Below are 22,484 nucleotides of genomic sequence, written 5' to 3' on the forward strand. Positions count from 1 at the left end.
AACGTCCATGCAAATTCATGTCGTTCTACAAGAACGTTGACGTTCTTATCTCCCCCTAACAGCGGGAAGACTGTCTCATTAAAGTGACAACCCGTAAATAAGCGGTAAAGATATCGTGTGCAAGGGCTCGAAGAGAGCTAGTGTGAAGGAGAATCATGATCGACAAAAGATACACATCCTTCTTTGATGACCCATGGTGGTACGTTGCGGCGGCGCAACTTGGCACATGGAATGCGCACCCAAATGCGTAAATACGAAAGTCGTCAGGTTCGTACCAGTAACCAACTATAACGTCATATAGGTTGGGTGGCAATGGGCCTCAAGGCGGACCAACATAGCTGCGTGCAAGATTGCATAGCCCTAGGCAAAGACCGAAAACTTGATACGTTTACTAAAATTCAGGCAATCATTTAAATTGCGCTTTATGATCGCTAGGCTAGGCTATTTGGGGTGAACATGGGAATGCGATGTTCAATTAAAAACCCAAAATGACATGCAATACTTTATCGAAAACCGTCGATATAAACTCTCTAACATTATCCAATCTTCCAAACCTTAAGGGATAAGTAGGGTGGTGAACCCTTAATCGGCCAAGAGGTTTAGCCGTAATGTGTGTGGACAAACATGTGACCAATTTGTCGATTCATCAACCAAAACCATAAATAATTATATGGTCTGCATTTTGGTTGGATTAGTCCACATATATTCCCTTGAATCCACTGCGAAAATGGAGTCGTGTTGTATCTTTGCAAGAAATGATATAGAAAATCCATTTCCCTAATGAGCAAGATTGGCCAAGTGTGCTTGTAGGCACAAAATCCTTACTTCAGATAAAGAGATGCGTTGTAGCATCATTGTTCGACCTAAGTGTCCCAAAAGGTCGTGTCAAAGCAAGTAAACTGCTCAATCACCAGGCTATAGGTCGGCCACATGTGGTGTATTCCCAGTTGTGAGACAACCCATTGGCCCCAAATCAAAGCTTCAGGCTCATTTTTGGAGGTGGTGCAAAGATATTTCACTCTATTTTCTTCAGTGGTTTCATTTATGATCATTGTCATCTCGAATATCCTTAAAAACTCAACGTCAAGAAGAATTTAAGGTCCTTTAAATGATAATTCAGTACCATTCATACAATGAGGAGCGTGCCAATGCTCTTAATCAGGTTGGATAGACCTAAAATCGTTGTTAGAGATGTGATTTAGGTGTAAAGTTAGTGTGCGTAGTACGTATTCATCCAGACAACTAACTTTCCCACATTCTTACCTAATCACGTGGTTAATTGAATCGGTCACATGTATTAAGAAACATGATTCAATTAACATATATTCGAGGACAATATCAATAAGATTATCCATAAGTAAAACATACACCAAACTTGAATCCAAGAACATGAAAAAATGCTCACAAAGTAAACCAAAGTTACTTTGGTGGATTCGGCCAACAAGGCTATTCATGTCACAATTTTTCTATTCCAACGATATTTGGTGGAGCAAAATCAATCTCACATATTGACTACTAGAATGGTACTCCTCAACAACATTGGTAGGGGCACGAACAGGTGCATAACCAATGATCTATTCCATCAAGACGGAAGTAGATTCTTGCAAGGTTAAGGTTCAAGAATATTATCCCTTATTCTTGAAGTTTTTAGGTCTTATGTACCAAGGATCATGCTTCGGACATGATGCCACACCTTGGCAGGCCCTGATTATACTATATGTTTGTGAACACAAACTCGAAATTGTATTGTGAAAGAATATGCCATTCAGTGTATCCCTGCCGCAGTAGTGCATCACCATTTGGTAGGCTTTAACCAAACTGGGTCCATACCTTTCTCTCACGTTTGTGGTAGTAATCAGATCCGAGAATTTGATAAACTTTCACTATCTACACTGCTGCTTCAGGGGCGAGTTAGAAACAAGGAAGGACGAGAAAAGTATTCTCCAGTCAAAATTCGATCGGATTTATAAACTTCAGAATTGTACTCATTCATGGACGTAATCATGGTTTGCTTTGGGCAATATCTTTCATGATTAGACGGTCCGTAGAAGCGAGCCAAAGAGCCATGGAATCCTCGTTCGGGGAGTATTTCCATTTGTAATGCTTTGAGCATAAGTCTTCGAATGAAGATTATGGCGGAGGCTTATTCAGCTCTTCCTTGCCATTGTTGGCATCAATGGTTTCTCAGCTTCTTGATAGTCAAGTGGAGATTCACGTCTTGTACTCCACCTAAAGTGGTTTCTATTAGAAAACGTCCAAATCAGAAAAAGCAAACTTGTGACGGTTCGACAATTCACTGAATTTGAGGGAACAAGATTGTGATTGGTGCTATGGGAATGAATTATCCATAAACATCAAAGTTAGAACATTCGAGTTCTAAGACATGGTTTTCATGAAAAACGTCGGGTTTTCATGGGTGTATTGTTGTATGAAAACTTCTGGTTTCAAAGGCACTAAATTTGAAACTACATGTTCGATTTAGTTTATGAACATTTAGTTCATAAAAGAGAGGTTCCTGCAAGAAACTCAGAATGCAATATACTAACTTAGTGTAGTGGATTTGAGTTGTCTTCGAGAACTCAAGTGTGAGAGCTTCGTTACTACGAAAGTATGTGACGGTTCAAAGAAGAGAAATAAATTATTGAATCGTTAATGTCCAAAAGTGATCTTCAGGTCAATAATTTTGGATTCATTATCAGATTAATGGACTGCAAGTCACTTTTAATTAATTCAATAGATCGGGACCATTCAGGGTCGATCGTAGAAGCAAAATAATATTAAAATAATATTATTGGATCGAAAATAGAGCCCCAAAAATAATTGGGCTTAATGCTGGGGGTTAAGAGGCATAGGCTAGGTGCCTTAAGCATAAGGCGAGGCCCAAATGTTCCTTTGGTGGTGGCTGCAGGCCATGGGTGAGGAATGGGAGACCCTAGCCGCAGCTGGGTCGTGTTTTGGGCCACAAGGGAGTGCACGGACAGGTCTAGTGCAAGTTAGCCTGTGGGTTGTCACGGGGATCCTAGCGAAAGCTGGTTGCATGAAAGCAGCCCCATAGTGACTGCAGGTCACGGGCTTGGGTATGGGTGGCGCAGTGACAAGCCCAGCATATGCTGGCTATATGTATGCAAGTCAGAGCAACAAAACCCAGCAACCAAAAAGGTTGCAGCGTGTGTATGGGAGGACAACCCAGACAATTGGGCAGGTTGGATGGCTGCGAGCCAAGGCCAGTGTGCATAGGCTCAGGGCTACAGGCCCTACCGAGGTAAAATCCAGGCCTAGGCCTAGTGATTATTTGCACAATGATGGTGCGGTGGTGTGCCGCACCATGTCCTGATTCCCCCATTTTTTTTTTTTCAAATCCTTTAGGGTTTCGGAAAACCCTAATATGCTTCTAATTTCTTTCGATTCTTTGACTCACAAATTCCACATAGCAATTATTGTGTAATGCATGAAACAAATATATATATTGACAAATATATGAAACATATACAATATATATATCGGAAGGTAAATATAAATGTAGGGGGTTCATGCATCATGGGGAATGCTTTCATGCTTCATGGGTCGTTTCAAATATCTTCCTTTATTTTAAGCGTACCTGAGTAGCTGAAAACGAATAAGCCTTTGAATTTGTAGAAGATCCTTCTCCGAAAGCCGAAATTGCATCTCCAATTCGTTGTATCACATTCAACATAGAAAAATTAAATTGAATCAATAGCATGTAGATCAATTCAATAAAATAATTAAATTAATCATGAAAAGAATGATTAAAGACATAATACTCCCCAGATTGAAGATCAAACTCTCTTGTCAGCGCAGCGTCAAGAGCGTACTGATAACGTGTTGTAGGCATAATTTACTGAACAATTATGGAGGCCTTAGAGAGAGAGGGGGTGCGGCAATAGAGAGAAGAATAGAGAGATGTGTAATTGTGGGTGTGTGTTATCTCACCCCATTGTGCCTTTATTTATAGTAGTAGAAAGGGTAAAACCTTTCCCTTTAGGATTACAACATTTAATAGGTAATCTAATCCTAATAGGAATATAAGATACATTCCCATATTTCCTAGGATTTACACAATCACATTCCTATTCTAAATAGGACTGCAACAGATTATTCATTCTTTTTTAAGTTTGAAAGAGCTTAGTTAAGAATTGAATCATATCCGATACCATAGTCAAGCAGATTTACAAAGTATCAACATAGTTGTGCTCGTTTGGGAATAAAAACACAAGTGGGATGGTTTGAGTGCATCATGTCTCACAAAAATATCAAATTATCGTTTTTGATACCATTTAACTCCATGTTAGTTTCGTTTAGTGTAAGAGCTCTTTGGATTAGTCTTGTTGAAGTTTCTCTTCTTTTATAATCTTTACTTCTGTTGCCTTATTGGTAATACTATCAAACTAGCCATTTATGAAAGTTGAATTGGAATTTTCTACTTATAAGCATTGTTTAATATATTGATATCGATGAAATATCGATACACAAATTTATAAAAATATACATGAATATATCGATATTGATATCAGTTGTCTTTGATGATTAAAATTTTGTCAAAACATAAAAATTTAAACTTTAAACTGAAACTTTAAAGAATATCATGTCAAACCATACAGGTGCAGAAACTTAAAGATGAAGAGATAAAGTGCCAATTTGAAAATGGTAAACTCTAAGTTCGGGTAGGTATATAAACTCATTCATATTTAGTCAAAATTAGAGAAAAAAATTTCAAAAAAAATTCAAATGTGCAATGGTTCCGGCGAAATTTCCGTAATAAATTGATAAATATTATCCATATCGTAAGTTTTCCGATTTCTCGCCGACATGCATTTCAGACTCCAACCCCCACCATATCGATACTTGATTTATGGACATTCCGATTAAAATATTGACAATTTCGGCGATATTTAAAACACTGTTTACAAGTGATCAAGAATACAACTTGACAATCCACAGTATTAGTGGTAAAATCAAGAATCGGTTGAATTTATATACAACAAAGAATACACAGATTCGTTTAATGAGTATTTAACATTAATCACAGTCCACAGTAGCTGCAAAACCACCCAAATTACTTTAAGCAAGAACCTCTTGAAAAAACCAGAGGGGAACAAATCTATATCACTAAAAGCTTGGGGTGGCTATGGCTTTATTTCCGGAGTTTCTGGAGGTCTAGTACTATACACATCATCGAAATGAAGATCAAACTCTCCTGCCTCTAAGTCTAGCTCATCCACATACCTTGTTCGGGACAAACTCTGGTCGTTCCTCCAATCCAACCGTTGTTCTTGTTCTTGTTCCAGTTCTTCTTGTTCTCGTTCCTTGAAGCTTCTTTCTGAGAAGTTTCCGTGATAATCATCTGAAGGCTGACGCATGAAGTTTGGAGGATCGAGAAAGCTTGACTGGGGCTGTCTGCCGTGTTGGGCGAAATCTGGAGGCTCGAGAAAACTTGACTGGGGCAGTGTACTATGTCGGCCAGTTCTAGCCCACCAATGACTCTGCATTGGATGTGCGGAAGTACCAGCGTCATGATGCTGAAGTACACTCTCTCGGTGGAAAGGTGCCGACGTAGAAGCACCCATATTAGACTGTGAACGATCATCATAGTGTTGAGCCCAAAGATCTTCAAATTTCAGTTGATTATCTAGAAAGTTGGTTGGATTCCAATCAGCAGAATGTTGCTCAGTAGCTTCAAATGGTTCTTCTGGAATGTCCCCGGTGTAACTTGCCGTATGGTGTGGCCGAGAGGTGTAATACCAATCAAGGAGATAGGGGTGATTCTTTTGATCTGCGTCAATTAACCACAGTGACCCCATGTGATAGCCAGTTCCAGGGGTTGGCCTTTCCCGTGATAAAAAGTTCCTGTCGCCAAAGCCTCTTGGAGGAGAATATGTGTGTCTAGTTCCTTGTCCCTGCAACTTTTGCTCCTGGAAAGTTCTCAGCTGTTTTAGAAACAGACGTCCTTGAGTATTTGGGTCCCATGATGGATAGTTACTCTTGAAGCTGCCACAAAAATTGGATAGCTCATAAGATTTGAGATGTGGAAAGGAATTTATCCGGGGCATGCCGAATTAGCATAGTCCTAGTAATATTGCATTTTTTTTACAACTACTTAATTGCTGCTTACAGGAATCTTATGAGTAATGGTTGTGATCATACCTCAAAAACGATTTCTCCATTTTCCCCTGAGAACTCCTCTGGGAGCGAGGTACATTGTAAGGAGACCCGTAATTGCTATTACCATGTCTTGGGAAGTCGAAGGCACTAAAACTGCCAAGGAATCAGGGCAGTCAAATTTCGTATTCTTGTTAATAGAGTATATAGTGCCAGAGTACAGATTAAAAGACGGTGACAACAATGATTGATGAAGAATACCGACCTACACACATGACCAACACCTTCAACATCTACCGTGAAGTCTGCAATAAACTGTAATATGTCATCCACCCTCTGCAAAATAAAACACAAAAATACATTAAAACAAGAAACTGCAAATTGTGAGATTAGCAATTACAATAGAAACAGACCTTCGGGACGACAAATATAAGTAAATATGGAGCAAGGAAGATTGAGGCCATCTCCTCAAGTAACATCATTCCAGTATACTGCATTTAGAAAAACGAAATAGCATGAGCAGCAGCATAATTTGTGTATTAATCATAACATGTAATAATAAGCTGTTTTGTTAAAACTTAAAAGCAAAATTATTTTCAAAAACTGGATTGTAAGTAAGGTAGTTTTAGTTTGTACTTTTACAATTTTTTTCTTTTTACCCTTTTTGCCTTCTCACTTTATATATATAAATATATATATAAGGGTAAACTTGGAATTTCATAAAATATATTTTGACATTGGGTGTGGAAAGAGATTAACGGTGCGTTTGTTTGGCGTACAAGCTTTCACTGGACTGTACCGGAGTAAGTGTTAGTGTAGTTCCGTGTTTGTTACTCGCATAAACTAGCTTTAATGAAACTAGGAGGAACTCGCCTCAACTAAACACATTCCTAGTCGGTCTTAGCGAGGCCCCCAAAACTGAGTAGACTGCTAAGACAATCTCTGTTCCCTTTTGCCCCTCCCATATCCTTCTTCCTCACTTCGCCCTTCTCCACTTCGCCATCTTTCCCCTCCCAGAAATATATTAGTTGTGAACAATCAAATATTTACTGGGACGTATCTATATAGACTCAACCACGCATGTGATGCAGAAATGGCCCTACTAAGTATCTGTTTCACCAAAGGGAAATAGAAATACAGAATGGGACGTACTATGTATGTGATGCATAAATTCAATTGGCATGCCCATGATTATTTCCCATAATCAATCTCAGTATAAAACTGACAAGAGGAAATGAAATGTCCCAGAATAACCTGAAACAGGGTTTCAAACTCTACTCGAACCCTTTCAGTAGTCTCTTTGCCACGCCATGTCTTCGGCATATAATGTGTATATTGTACCACCATAGACATTGCCCCCTCTGGATCAAGGACCAGCAGCTCATCGGTAATGGCAGCCCTGCCGATAGCTGTTATAGTTCCAAAAACAGCAGCATACCAGAACAAGTTGCGTCCAAATATCTACATGATTCAGAAATATTGTAGAAACAAAATAACTTAAAAATTAGCATCAATATGCATACAGACAGTCTGATATAGCATTGCGTTACAAGTAAGAATATCTTACATGGCCCTCTAGCAGAGATTCCTCCAGAAATGCGATGATGATTAGAATAGCAGCAAAGCCCCCAGAAACAAAAGAGATGAATTTCGCTACTATAGATATAATAGGAGACGGAAATTGCTTCAAATAATCAGAAGCATGCACTACACTGCTAGTGATTCGGTGTTTAAACAAATGGTCCACCTGCCATTCACCATGCCGGTCGTACAATTAATACAAAAGAGAAAAGTACAAAACACCGTACTATTATAGACATTGTCAACAAAAACCAAGAAGGGAGGGGAAGATTGATTTTCCTAAGTCAGTATATTACTTGGACCTTAAATGACAACTTTTGACTAACAAATTTTTCCATAGCATAAGTACCAGACATGGGAAAAGGAGCGTGTCGAACTTGAGAGGAACAAAAATATTACCTCATTAAATTCCCTAAACATCCACCTTGACAAATTTGACCACCTTCGAGATGATGCTGTGCTTGGATGGTTATAAAACTGTTCTGCATGCCTCAGGAAGAGATATACCAGCATGAATATGACAAGAAATGGCGAAAGGAGAAGCATTACAAACCCAACTACCATAAGTCTTTTCTTTAATGTTCTTGGATTAGATATAAAGTCCCTTGTAACACAGAAATTTCTGCAGAAAGAGTACACATTGTCAGAAAAGAATATTATAACAGAAAACACAGGACACATAAAATTCTCCAGGGTGCATCTGTTTGAAAAAGAATATTACACACTTCATCTAAAAGGAAATACACAATACAAGACAATGATACAAGAATGAAAAATTATCAACCAAGCCATACTCTACCCATTAGTCCTTGAAGCATGGCCACTCAAACCAATAAAACCTCCTACCAAAGATTCTAGTGTAGATCAAATAGGTCCCAGTTTATCATTTTTTTCTCTATATTGTGCATAGATCTATAAGTACACCAAGTATATTAGAAACTAAAAGCAATTAAAATATTCAACAAAGTTTGACCAAGAGTCAACTCAACCCAATACTTTCTTGCCAGACATGGATGATCATATTGAGAGATATAGCTTCTAAATTTTAGTTTTATTTTGAAGAAATGCATTATAGCTTTGCTCCTAGCATCTATAGGATAAATATTCACTGTAGCTAATGAAAATTCCAAGTACAAAAACAAGAAAGAAGGCATCATAATGTATTCATTCCAGATAATCGTAAATATATATAGGTCATATGCCACTTGGATATAAGATCAAGACTCCAAGTGAAATCGAGATGTACAAATGTATTGCAAGATGTTTGTACTAAGATTCACCCTACCGATCAAACATGCTCTGCAGAATGCACCAATTTAAGGTCCACTCAAGGGTTTTTGTCAGTATTAATCGTTCTTGCTTTCCATCTGAGCCAAACTTGACAGTTGGACCAGCACCTGGAACCCACTGTGAAATAGGGAAAGCAAGAATCCCCTTGTTAAGCATTCCAATCAAGTAGTTCTCCTTCCGCATCAATCGCATAACCACATCATGAGCAGAAAGATCTTTGACCACACAGAGCGGCTGCGACCTTTGTAGCTGAACAACCTTTTCAAGAATTGATGCCCATGGCATGGTCTGAATTTCATTGTCTGTGACATGGAGACTGCAATAAGACAACCAAAATCACTATTCTTTACTAATAAAGGCATAGGTTCTGTAAAAAACAACAGGCATTGCTTAAAACGCATTAAATCTTTTGAGGTCAAACTATTCAGACATACCTGCTGTGATAGAAGTGACGGACACCCAAAGTATCCCTTAACTGAGAGAAAAACCTCAAAAAACAGAAGACCAAATAAATGGAAAATATGCCCAAATATCCAACAATGATGGCTTTGGAAAGAGTTAGAGGGGTTAATGGGTGCTGATGAAGGGCTTCCTTAGCAAGGTCACAGGGCTTAATTCCAGATTCGAATGCATCCATCCCACATTTTGCATTACGAAGACCATTCCAATCAACTTTTAATAAGAAGAATCCTGAGAACAATATAGTGAAGCCCAAGCTTAGAAGTTCAACTATCCACTTTATAATAATACACCAAAGTCCTTTCTCACAGTAGTAGCTGTAGAGCCTTTCAAAGAACAGGTCCAAATCAGCAATTGGTTCAACATTTATACTCTCACCATTAAGAAGCCCTGAAGGGCTCTCACTGCCAGGACTCGGTGCCCTACCATATTCAGATAATTCAACCTCAGGAGCCACATCCCTAAGCAACGCTGATGTCAAAGATGAATCGCCCTTCCACTTTAAAATGCCAGACGTCACACCCTTCAACCTACCTAACATCATTCACAAAGGCTGGCAATGGACAGATACAGCCAGTCCATTCCACAAACCACTATACTTGTTAAGCAGGGTTCTGTAAGCAACAAAAAGCATAAGATAAGTCCTTTTACCGGCATGTAAAGTTGTAGACAAACTTCAGCACAGGTGAAAGAGGGAAAACTATACAATAAAAAGGTCGTACCCAGTGCACAAGGCTCCCGCTTTACGCAGGGTCTGGGAGAAGTGAATGTGGCAGTAACAAAATTAATAAGCCCTCCCACCAAAACCGAAGCACCTCAATCAGATTATCATCACATTGGAATGACAGTTTAACGAGGATCAAATTACAACTGGAACCAACCATGCACTGTCTCCAGCATACTAAACTGATCAGCTAAACCCAAGTTTTTTCTGATTGAAAATAAACTAAAAAGTATATAAATACGCCAAACAAACCAAATTTAGAAAATGGCCTCTAGTTTCACTATCTAGTTGAGTAAAAGTAACACAGCGCAACCGCGAGAAACACTCACAGAACCTCTCCAGTGCAATGTAACACAAAATCCCATAGGCCTAGCAACCACTTTGTTTTTTATCCTACATAAAGCAATATACTTCAGCTGTTTACTTTCCGGGAAAGTTCCAGACTTTTGTGCAACAAAGTAAAATCATAGGAATAAACCTGATCGTTGAGCTTTACCACAAGTCAATTCACCGAGAAAATAACAGTCTAACAAACAAATTAAACAAAACCCAGAAACCCAAATGCAAAAACTCGACAAGAAAAAGTACGAAACCATGTTTATGCACATAATTAAAAATTGAACAAAACTCCAACATATTTACTCTTTCTTTTGGGCTAAACAAACAAAACCCAAATCGAAAAACAACACGATAAAAGTTAAAGAAGGAATCTTTACCTCCGACCCACGAAGCAGCATCCTCAGAAGAGTCGAAATCAATGAAATTGATTGGAACACAGAAAATATGCGTTTCGAAAAGGACACCCAATTCGAAACGGATTGGGACGGTCAGAGAGGAGAAGAGAGGTGTGGAGGTGAAAAATGGGGAAGAAGCTGAAGGGCAATGGTCCTGTAAACACAAATGGCTCTGCGATTGATTGAAAACAGAGAGGAGAAACCGAAGAGACAAGGGAAAGCTTTTGGGGTTTTATTTTTTTATTTTTTTATTTTTTGGTGTTTTGTTTTCTTCTTCTTCTTTCTCTATGTGTGAGAGTTTGCTTGTTAAATTGTATCAAATAATAAGAAAAGATTGGGAAGGAGACGTGAAGTTGGGTAATGCTTTGCTAATGGAGGCCTTTGAGTTTGATGCTTCGCAAGCCTTGGTTTCGTTGGAATTGAGGAATAATATTGGGGTCAAAAATCTTAAAAAATTGGCAGTTTGATTGGGGAGGGTTTGCTTTGGGCCTAAATATGGCCTGGGTAACAGTGATATTTTGGGGTTAAGGGCTTACAGGGAGCTCATCAGGGATTTTTCAATGTGATCGGTACACGAAGTGGTACAGCACGTGTAGTGGGATATGTGTGCTAAAAAGTTAATAACTTACAAAATAAAATTTTTCCACCATTGCTATTAAAACACGTAGTGTACCTGCCACTTGTGTTCTCATCACTACTAAAAATTTCTCTGAGCCCACGAATCTATTTTTTAGGGTGGCTGTATTTTCGAGGGCGATTCGAACTAGCGTGTAAAGGAGGTTGACACGCTATCTCAATCAACTAGCCTAATACACATATTTAAACAACAACTGTACTTGGGGCGGAAGAAACTGGTCCAACGAGCATCAGATTAGATATAGCGACGTTGATTGTCTTAGTAAAATGGTTGTAGTCAAGATAGTGGTAGTTGTGGAATGTTGCACATAAATTTTAAAAGTTTGAACTTACGAGGCACATGAACTTTTTTTGTTTTTTTTTTTTTTGTTTATGAATTAAATAAAGAAATTGGTTTATGTTAATTTTAAGTTTCGACTCTTATCAATTTTTTTAGGTTCGAATTTCATTCCATAACGAGTTTGATACAAATTTATTCTCATATCCTCTTAGTGTAATATATCGTTATATCAATTTTCGTCTAATCTCATACTGGGGTGTATATAATCTCTACTATTATAAAATTAGGCCTTGTTTAGGCGAGACTTTTCGGTGTGCTGGAAATATGGATGAAACATTACATGTTATTATATAATTGAAGGAAAGGATTTTTTTTTTTTCTTTCAGTTGTCCCTCCAATTGTATAATGACATGCTGTGTTCTGCTTTGTGTTCCAAGCAGACAGAAAAATCTCTCTTTGTTAAGACTCACAAGGCTCACGAAGAGAAAAAAAAGTGGACACGGATAACCTTGAAACAAAAAAGGGCACTAACTGAAAAGGAATTGAGAAAAATTATTACCATATAGGACGTTTTGTCACTGATTTTCACGTTTGCGTCGCGAATCAATTCCTAATGTGATATTCTGGAATCTCGTGATCTTGCTGTTGTTTTGTGTGTGTACAATCGAAGAAGGGTAAATTGATACTTGACACTGCACAAATTACGAACACCGCTTCCAATTTTGGACAAGGTTTGTTGGAGAAAAATCTGTCAAACTCTGCCTTCGAAATCTTTGATGCGATTTAAGTGTTTCTATAAAGGGGTGTGATATTTACATACTTTTTTTTATTTCTCTCACAACCTTTTAATTTTTGACCGTCGGATCGGATGAATTGAAGAAGATCAAATGATAGAAATTAACAAAAGGTGTGGAAGAAGTAAAAAGGGGTATATGGATAGCACACCCCTTCTATAAATGGTGGCATTCTCTCATCGACGACCACCCATGTTCGTAGACAAGCATCTGTCCAATTCCTTGCACAGCAATCAATCAACCCGTGTCTTTTTAAAGCGAATGTTAGTCCCACGGAGGACCCAAATCCAAATGGTAACATAATTCAATCCTTATTCTCATTACTTTTGACAATGTTGTTGATGACTACGACGATGGTGATGTGCATAAGCATAGCATTCTTTCTAGCATCGAGGACATCAATGTTCCTCCTATGAGTCTAGAGATTGGGGATGATCAATCACTTGGTGTTATAGGTTATTGTGATGGGATCATTTGTGTAGCTCCATCTAATCCTAGTAAGGTGATTTCGTCGTGGATTGTGTGTTCGTGTTGCTAAAGACAATATATTTTCATATCACGTTAGTGTACCACATGATTTGGAGTTGTATAATGGAGAGGTGCGTCATGTGGGTATGGAGAGGTCGTCGGAGGTTGAACTGGACGAGTTGCGAAGAAGTGGAGAAGAAGCTTATAAAAAGACAATGGTAAGTTTAGGATTTGAAAATGTTCTTACCAAACAAGAGTTTAGGATTTGAATTCAAAAATTGTTTTGAGTTATAAAAACTAAATCTGAAAAGGGTACCAAACGAACCCTAAATTATTTTCAGCACGAAGATTTTTAATTTATTTTGTCTAGTGGCTTTAATAAGGCTTTTTTTCTCTAGCTCGTGGCTTCATCACTACTATGGACATTCATTGCCTCAATGGTGTTCATTATCTCCTTCGTTTATTACAACCCGGGAGTTGAGCTACCTTTGCGGCCGGCAATCCCCGCCCCTTATCCCGTACAACTACACCACCTTCAAGCTCAAGATCGAGAGAGGTGTGTGCGATTATTCAAACACAACATCGGCGCGCGAAAACATATTTGTGGTGTACGATATATTTCCTCCACATTCTGGGTAAATTTTTCCATTAACTTTTGTTTATTTTTGTTGGTTTTTTTTATTACACGAGAGGTAAGTCTATACTAAGTTTTCTTTATGATTATTGACTTTATGTTCAAAACTTGTATACTCCGAGAGACGATAGAAAACATTATCTTTATTCTCAATATAAAGAGAGAAATCGAAAATATATGCAAATATAATCTTATGACAAAAGTTTGACTGGGTGACGAGTTGGTGCATTAGATGTTCTGTGGGTTCGATTCCTGAAGAGTTTGTTGCCTTCTTTTTTATCAAATGTTTGGATTGTTCTATTCCCTTTTATTAGTCTTTATTTGTTTATTTTGACTTCTAACCACAAATTTAATGTAACACTTAACCCAAAAAAAAAAGTGAGTGATAAGTTGGTGAATATTGCAAGTAGTCCTCTACTACAGTGGTGGATAAGTGTTGCCCTTGCAATATTGCGTGGATTCGAACCAACAAATCTATTGTTTGACCCAAAAAAAAAAAAAAAAAGATAAGTTGGTGAATATTAGGTATCCTTTGTAGTTTGTGTGCCAGGTTCAAAATATGGGAGATGGATCCCATCCAGATGTTGGATATATATCAACAATCTGTGATAATTTTATATATGCTAATAAATAATAAATACGAATAAATATTGAACAGAGTATGAACAACGAAATAATTTAAAACAGAAAGATTGAAGATCGAGACTTGCATACCGCAATGTCCTTGAGACAAAAATTCGTCCCTACTCAGTGCTTGTAGTTCTACGGATGTCTACTTCACCAGGATTTAATGATCAAGTTAGAATTCCAGCACCGGAAAACTTAACTTCTGGAGAACTTCTGTGTGGTTCTCTTAGAAAGGATGTTTGAGATTGTAGAAGAAGAATATTGATTTTTTGTATACTAAATGTCATGCAGATAGATGTATATATAATAGAAAGATGCATGTTCGCAACAGTTATGAGAATGGGATGTGTCTGTTGGGAGACATCTTCTCCAGAGGGGTGCTTTGCTCTGTGTTCTTTCTGAACTCTTCAAACTTCATCTGAAATGATGAGTCAGTTGGTAAAAAACAATTAATTAATTAAATTCGAAATTAATTAAAAATAATTAATTAAATCTGAAAATAATTAATTAAATAATTTAATTATTAGAGCCCGAGCCCCAAGGCTCAAGGCCCATCTTTTGATAATTAATTATATATTAATTATATATATTTATATATTAATTATAATTAATTACCTATTAATTATAATTAATTACCAATTAATTAGTGCACCTCAAGGGTGAGCCCAATTTTATTCTCCAAACCTATTACTCCAATCACTTTTTATAAAGGATAAAGCCTTATAAAGTGATAAAATCTTTTGGGAATGACCAATGTGGGACAAAGAAATTTCTACTCAAACTATTCAAATTTCCAACAATACCCCACATTTGAGTTGAAATTTCATTCAAACTCCAACAATTACCCCACATTTGAATGCAAATGTAAATGCAAATGGATGACTAGGCTGCCTAAAACTGAGAGAGAATAGACATGATATGCATCGAGTGAAGTGTCTTTTGGACTTGAACTTACCCTAGTGAAAACATATCGGGTATACTTGGTGATGCAGTAGATGTGGAAGATCTTGAATTGTCCACCGCAGTAGTAAACTGAGACAATATGCTACACACATATCATGTCTGCCACACGTAAATTCATACGGCTGTGTTCATTTTGGCCCTGAACAAATCCCGGATTTCGTAGGAGCTTTAGAGAATTTAGCCATATCAATTCTCATAAATGTGGCCTCATTTACTACTACATATGTGACATTAATTAAGAATAGTCTGCCATATTCCTCTTGATAACAATATATTAATGTCATTAAATGTATAAAACATAACCCCTCAAACGTCAACAGACAACACACATTTTATCATAAGAATGGGTAAGTTGTGTGTTCAACTTTTGAATCAAACTCAACCAGTTTGCCTATTGAACCTAGACCATGGGATCTCCAATCAGCTAGGTTAGGTTTCCGCCCAGTTCGATTCATTGAATTGGCTTAAGACCCATTCCCCTCGATGTAAATAATATTTGCTCTCTTGGTAGGCCTTTTGTCAAAGGATCAACTATATTTTCCTTTGACTTTACATAATCAATGGATATTATTCCATTGGAGAGCAACTTCTTAAGAGTATTATGTCGACGCCTAATGTGACGTGACTTCCCATTGTATACATGATTTTTGACCCTTGATTGCGCGGCCATACTATCACAATGTATACATATAGCCGTTACCGACTTTGGCCACATTGGAATATCCTCCAGAAAATTTTTGAGCCATTCGTCTTCTTCGCCAGCCAAGTCTAAAGCTATAAACTCGGACTCCATGGTGGACCGAGCTATACATTTCTGTTTAGAGGATTTCCAAGATATTGCTGCACCTCCCAAGGTAAAAACATATCAATTTGTCGACTTGGATTATGTAGTGTCAGAAATCCAAATGGCATCACTGAAGCCTTCTACAACAGGTGGATATTTTGTGTAGTGTAATCCGTAGTCAAGTGTATTTTTCAAATTTGAGTCTTGGTGTAACTCTATGGTTATGGGAAAGCCTTCTCTTTGTCTTACATCAGGTCTAAATGATGTCCTTGCTCCATCACACATATCATTTATTGCTTGGATATATGTTACTCGTACTCCTTTCTTCTCTAGAATCCTCTGAAAAAAATTCTCTTGAGACTCTATCATACGTTTTTTCCAAATCTATAAAGACCATGTGCAAATCTTTTCTTATCTGTATTGTTCCATCGATATTCGTAAGAGATAGATTGTCTCCATCGTTGAGCTTCATGGCATAAACCCGAATTAATTCTTCGAGACCCGTATCTCCTGCCTCAATCTACACATGTAACTCTTAAATTAAATAAGATCTAGAATTCATATCTGAGCAAATTTAGATACATAATAACTAATATAGTTCTTAATATAACTTTGTCGAAGTTTTTACCATTAGTGTTTGGTGATTTTTTTTTTTTTTTTTTAAATCCATGCATGAAACAATTCATTGAATCCAAAGACTTTTCTAAGCTCTGGCAAGTGCAGAAGGAAATCCCTAATTAAAAATCTTTGATTCTCGCACTAATAATGTTCTTAAGATATGCGTGCTGCTTCTAAATTGCAGGAGTTGTAAGTAAATGAGAGAAATTTATGAATAAATTGATGGCTTGTTTAATTAACACTTCACATATTGTTGAATACACCTTAAATTTGTTTTTTAATTAAAATTTATCATAACACATGCCACATTCCTTCTCATAACACCCTCACACCTCACACTTTCAATATACACCCATAATTTTTAGGGAACTTTAACGAAAAACACCCGGTACTGTTCACTTTAACGAAAAACCACATTTTTACACTAAAAAGTCAATCCTGGTACTATTCACTTTATCCTTTATTTTGTCCTTATCATTAAAACTCAAAGTTTTCAAACCCTTTTCATTAGTTTTCCTTAATTTTTACCTATATTCCACACTCTTCATATATTAATTGACCCATTCTCCATCAAGAACCAGCCACAATTCTTTTTCTTCTTCTTCCACGCCACAACAAATATTGATTAATGATTAAAGAAGCAACATTGCATGGTTATTTATCGAACCAAATGGAATTTCCATTTTTGTTTTATTTGGTGATTGATGTAACAATCACCAGCACTTGCAACCAGATTAAACCTTTCTCCATCGGAATATCCTCTTTCTTCATTGGAATCACTTTTAACTTCAATCGTGTATCCCCAGAAACATAATTGAATTGGGATACACAAATTACAAAATAGAATAACATATAGATTATAAAATATTAGAACATATTAAAAACATGGGAAACAAACATATAATAAATATTCATCCAAGTATTCAATAAGTTTTTTACAATTTATCGAAAAAATAAAATGCAAAATGAAAGTTATTTATTTTCTGTCTAAGTGAGAGTCCTATGCAGGTCTAGGCGGGCACCTAGATAGGTTTAGATACTCTTTCTTAATTTTAAATGCCTAAAGATTAATTAGGACGGTTTAGCCGCCTAGCGTATAAGCAAGGATTTTTAGGACAGTGGATGTCATTGACAAAGGTAGTCTATATCCGAAGATTCTTTCCGAATGTATTGAAACTTTGGTTAAGCCTAAGTTCCTTTTTGTGATTCTTTTCACAGGTGAAGTCGAAGAGCAGCTTAAGTTGCTATTATAACTGATTCCAGAATGGACTTCTGAAAAGTCAATTAGCATCTGGAAGTGTCGTCAAGTGAGTTGTCTTTATAGTTAGATATACAAATTGTATGTTTTCAACTTTTAATGTATGTTATATTGAATTATGAATGTAGAACCTTGATCAAATTGTATGATATCTTTCGTGTCAATCTTCTTGCAGGATTAATAAACTGTCAAACCCGGAGTTAAAGCAGAATATGATATATGTTTGATTGTATCGACCTTAATCTGCTAGCACTCAGTACTTAAGCCATTACATACAAACCAATACAAAAAAGACATTCATTTAGCTAACTTGCTACTAGCTTTATTTCCTATTACATTGTTCCGAATGATAGGATGCATAATCTTAAACCAACAGTTGCATCCTTTTTCTCAAGATCTATTTGGAGGACCCTGTACTTGTGTCCGTTTGTATCTTGGGTTTCATCTGCTCATTACTAGTTAATATAGTTTGCTCTTGCGACCTGATAACATTTTGATCTCTATCTTTGCCCCATAAAACCATGTAGAGACCGATGGTGATAATGACTGCTCCCAGTATTCTGAGTGAAAGAAATATCAAATTAGACACCTATTTAAGTAGATTGAGTGTGTGTGTGTGTACATGTTGCTTGCAAGTCTGACATTACGGTGCTTCTACCTGCCAACGTGCAGTCTTTCACCAAGAATGAAGTATGCCATAACTGCCACCAATACCGTTGCAAGGGGACTGAACATGGTCACAAAAACTGGTCCTTTTTGTTTTGTGCACCACAGTTGAATGAAGACCATTATACCCGAGCATACAACTCCCTGTCGTTTTTGTTTATCATGCAAAGTATACTGTTAATAGCTACTTAATAAATTAGAATTCTAATCATATCATATATTTACTTACAGCATAGATGATGGACCAGAAGTCATTGTTGTATCTAATACTCCATGCTACCCTTTTGTGTTGTATTGTTACTGTGAAAACAGCCGATTGTGCTGCCCCAATACAATTTATCCATGTGGTTAGTGACAGTTGTGCAGGATATTTCTTCAGTGTGATTGCCTACGGATAGCAGAATACTTACTGTAAATGAAATCTAGTAGTTTTACATTGATTTAATTTCTTTTTTATCTTAATGTTTTTGTGTAGCCGATAATGCATGGATAGTCTGTTGTGTTGCTATGAATTAGGCTGACTCCTTCCATACCCATAAAAAGGGAGGTTTCAAGTAGATTGATAAGTGAACTGGTATATCCAATGAGTACCTGCATTATGAACCATGCGGACCATGATATACAACTTCCAATGAGGAGGATTGATCCCTTCGTCCAGTTTTCGTGAACAGAGTTACTTGTGATGTGTTTTGGAGCTCCTGGTGAGCTTCGCACGGCAGGTCCTTTGTACAAGGTCATGGTCATGGCTCCAGCCAAAGATATTAAGGTTCCGAAGATTTTAGCTATTCCACGGGGATTCCTAACATCTACAGCCTCCATCCTATACGTGATGTGCATTGAAAAGTGTTGTTAAAAACAAGAGAAAGATGTATATTTATGTTCAGGTGTTTGCGAACTTTTAAAGCCCCACCTGAGTATGACTGCAATTATAAAAGTTATGGACGGAATGGTGTTGGCGACCGATGTGACAAAGGTTGGAGACGTGTACTTCAAGCTCGCAAAATACAAATTAAGGGTTAAGCTAACCCTGTCGTCATCAAGTGAAAAAGGTTAGTATTTTCCTGCTTCACTCAACTCATGTTAATTGAAAGAAAAGTATTATCCTTACCCTAGCAGAGAAAGTAAAAATATCTCCAGAAACACTGCTAGTGTCAACTTTGGCCTTACTTTTCTGCAGGGAAACAGAAACGATCATTCAAATGGTAAACCTTCACTATGCTGAGACTTGCTAATCGATTCTATTCAATGTTTAAATGCACTCTAATCGTTTAGTTCATGATAGCAGGCTAGAAAATTTTACCTTTCAAGAAAATAGGCAAATGGAAACATCACGAAGCCACCTACTATATGTCGATACGTTACAAAGACATGAGGGTTCATCCCATGATCGAAGGATGCAGCTGTAATCAAGTAGAGAAATGTATAACCGATCTGTGCCAAAACCATGAGAATGTGCGGCTTGAATCTTGCGAAGCCCATCCTGTAACAGGTGCCACAGCTCATTAACTGCAACATAGATTTCTGCTACTCTTTTCCTGTTTATAATCAAAGCAATTACGCACTAAATTCATTCGTATTTGTGAATGTGGTTCTGTTCTGCTTATGCTCGCATGTTGAGAGTATCACGTTCTTTGTAAATTCCTGCTTAGACCATGATTTTTTTGCCATGAAAATGACAAGCACAAGTATGGTTTTATTCTTTTTAATGTGCTAGTTTAGCTACTCTTATTATATTCCTGAAACCAGAGCCCAATATTTCTTCAACCATCTCTTTTGCAGATGCATAGTTCAAAATAAAACCGGCGGCGGGGATGTCATGTTGAGTCCTGTCAGGGCATTTCAAGCCTTCCCCTAACCTGTTTACTAATTTCCAATAAATTTTTTGTCACGGGTTCAAATTGTGGAAATAGTCTCTTTGCAAAATAAGGATAATGTTGTGTACGATAAATGTTCCTCCTTCAACCCTCACAAAGTGGGAATCCACCCTCGCAAAATGGGAAGCCTTGTTGGCTTTGTGTTGCCCTTTAATTAACTTGTTAGCTTAAATGGAAAAGGGTAAATATCATGTATTTACCCTATTGTACAAATCAGAAACTGTAAAGTTGTGAATGACAATGAATGATGTATTGGATTACTTGTGTTGTAAGCCACTTGTTTATCGAGTTGTTAACGACATAAGTAGTCTAATAGTCCTAGTAAAATAAGGATTATGGAGTCTTAACCTTTGCAATTAACCTCAAAGAAATCTAATAGGTTTCTCTACAAAGATAAAGAATCATGGTAGGACTCAATCACTTAAGTGTTAGGGTTTGATTTTTGTAGCTGTTAATAGGCCGGCTAATAAGGAACCACAATGGTATATAAATACTAGGTTAAGTCCCTGCTTCCATACATTGAATTCCCCATAATACTAAAACCTATTCATACAGTAGAGGGATATTTTGGAGTATTGGAAGGAGAAGGCAACCTTGTGAACTCATCCTTTGTCATCCGGAAGAGTAATGTCTTTCGTATTCTATAGATAAGTTCAATATATTTAGTTCATCTCTATTTTATATTGATTTGATTTGTTCGTGATCCTAATATCTTGTTGTTGTGATTTCAGAATATGTCTTACAGAAACATTATGTTGATATTTGTGTATTTGACATATGTATTGGAAGCAATTTAATTAGAAATTAGTAAGGAATTAATAATGAATTTGTTTCCGTACATTGTGTTTACTAGTGATTTAGTGACACAATATAACACTTGTCTTTGTGTGGAGAATAAGAATTGTTCTCTTCCAGTTGGAAATTGGTTCTTCTTTCATTTCCCTCCAATCGTTTACACAAAACTGGATTTATTCTATCTTGCTGTTGTAAACTTTTTCCAAAGGATTCTGCAGAATTATTCTTTGGCCAACTGGCACAAATAATACCGGTTATAGATTTTTGATCGAAAATAGAACTAGAGGGGCGCTAAATCCTGGTTTACATATAGCTAATTGTCTGTCTAGTATTCCTGCTGTTTGATTTTCGGTTAAAAGTTTGTGACCGATTCTATTTGTGCATATTTTCCTAATTCTATTTATGTTGCGTAAAAAAAATCCAAAGAAGTAAAACAGGAAAGAAAGGAGGAGGCAGATTGTCTGCCCTCCTTTTATCATACCCTTCCGATCCCCTCCTATGTTGTGCGGTTACGGTTAAGCCACGTTAACATTTTATATTGATTTTTTTTATAGAGATAATAAGACAAAAAACAATAGGAATATAAAATATTGACATGGCTTAACCATGACCGCACAAATATAAGGGGATGAGAAGGGTATGGTACTGGGAGGGCAGACAATGTGCCTCCAAGAAAGGAATAGCTTTGTAGCTTCCTTTTGTTGTTGGAATCTGCATAGATAGAGTTTTTTTATTTTTTATTTTTTATTTTATAAAACAAACGATATTATCTACATTAAAGGGAGGGGATGGGTAAGCCTCATCTCATAATTGGTTAGCAATAATATGGTTCGAATTTACCTTTGGTGAAAATTGAAGCTAAGACCTCTTATTCACAGATGAAGAATACCACTATATTGTAGTACTAAGTAGTTACACAAATAGAAATTGACGTTACATCATCCAAGTTCTTGAGGTAATCGTTCCTTTTGTCTCCGTCATTTGTCAGCCATTCTAATAATCTTAAGTTAAAATCATAAAATATACCCATATGTATTGTGATTGAAGTATCATTTTCCTGCTCCATACCAAAAATTGGTACATTTTTCTTGCTGGTAACGTATTTTTTATATGATGATTTTGTAGCTCCGTCGTGCGTTTATTTATTATCTATATGGATATATCTTATATATGTTTTATAAC

General features: G+C 36.9%; 2 protein-coding genes across 2 annotated transcripts; both read right to left on the reverse strand.

Moving 5' to 3' along the window:
• Positions 1–4,961: 4,961 nt before the first annotated feature.
• Positions 4,962–11,301, reverse strand: LOC126584734 (autophagy-related protein 9-like). Its single transcript, XM_050249063.1, has 10 exons — positions 10,888–11,301; positions 9,423–10,061; positions 8,984–9,304; positions 8,098–8,320; positions 7,685–7,864; positions 7,372–7,578; positions 6,531–6,608; positions 6,383–6,453; positions 6,163–6,273; positions 4,962–6,006 (listed from the first exon to the last, which is right to left on the reverse strand). The coding sequence occupies exons 2-10, from the start codon at positions 9,989–9,991 to the stop codon at positions 5,145–5,147; spliced, it is 2,622 nt and encodes an 873-aa protein (XP_050105020.1). The 5' UTR covers positions 9,992–10,061; positions 10,888–11,301; the 3' UTR covers positions 4,962–5,144.
• Positions 11,302–18,167: 6,866 nt separating this feature from the next.
• Positions 18,168–20,279, reverse strand: LOC126584736 (WAT1-related protein At4g08300-like). The gene is made up of 7 exons (XM_050249065.1): positions 19,934–20,279; positions 19,742–19,804; positions 19,544–19,660; positions 19,225–19,453; positions 18,863–19,021; positions 18,626–18,777; positions 18,168–18,527 (listed from the first exon to the last, which is right to left on the reverse strand). The coding sequence occupies exons 1-7, from the start codon at positions 20,146–20,148 to the stop codon at positions 18,365–18,367; spliced, it is 1,098 nt and encodes a 365-aa protein (XP_050105022.1). The 5' UTR covers positions 20,149–20,279; the 3' UTR covers positions 18,168–18,364.
• Positions 20,280–22,484: the final 2,205 nt, after the last annotated feature.

Source organism: Malus sylvestris, chromosome 10 (genome assembly GCF_916048215.2).
Source record: "Malus sylvestris chromosome 10, drMalSylv7.2, whole genome shotgun sequence".
NCBI classification, from domain to species: domain Eukaryota; kingdom Viridiplantae; phylum Streptophyta; class Magnoliopsida; order Rosales; family Rosaceae; genus Malus; species Malus sylvestris.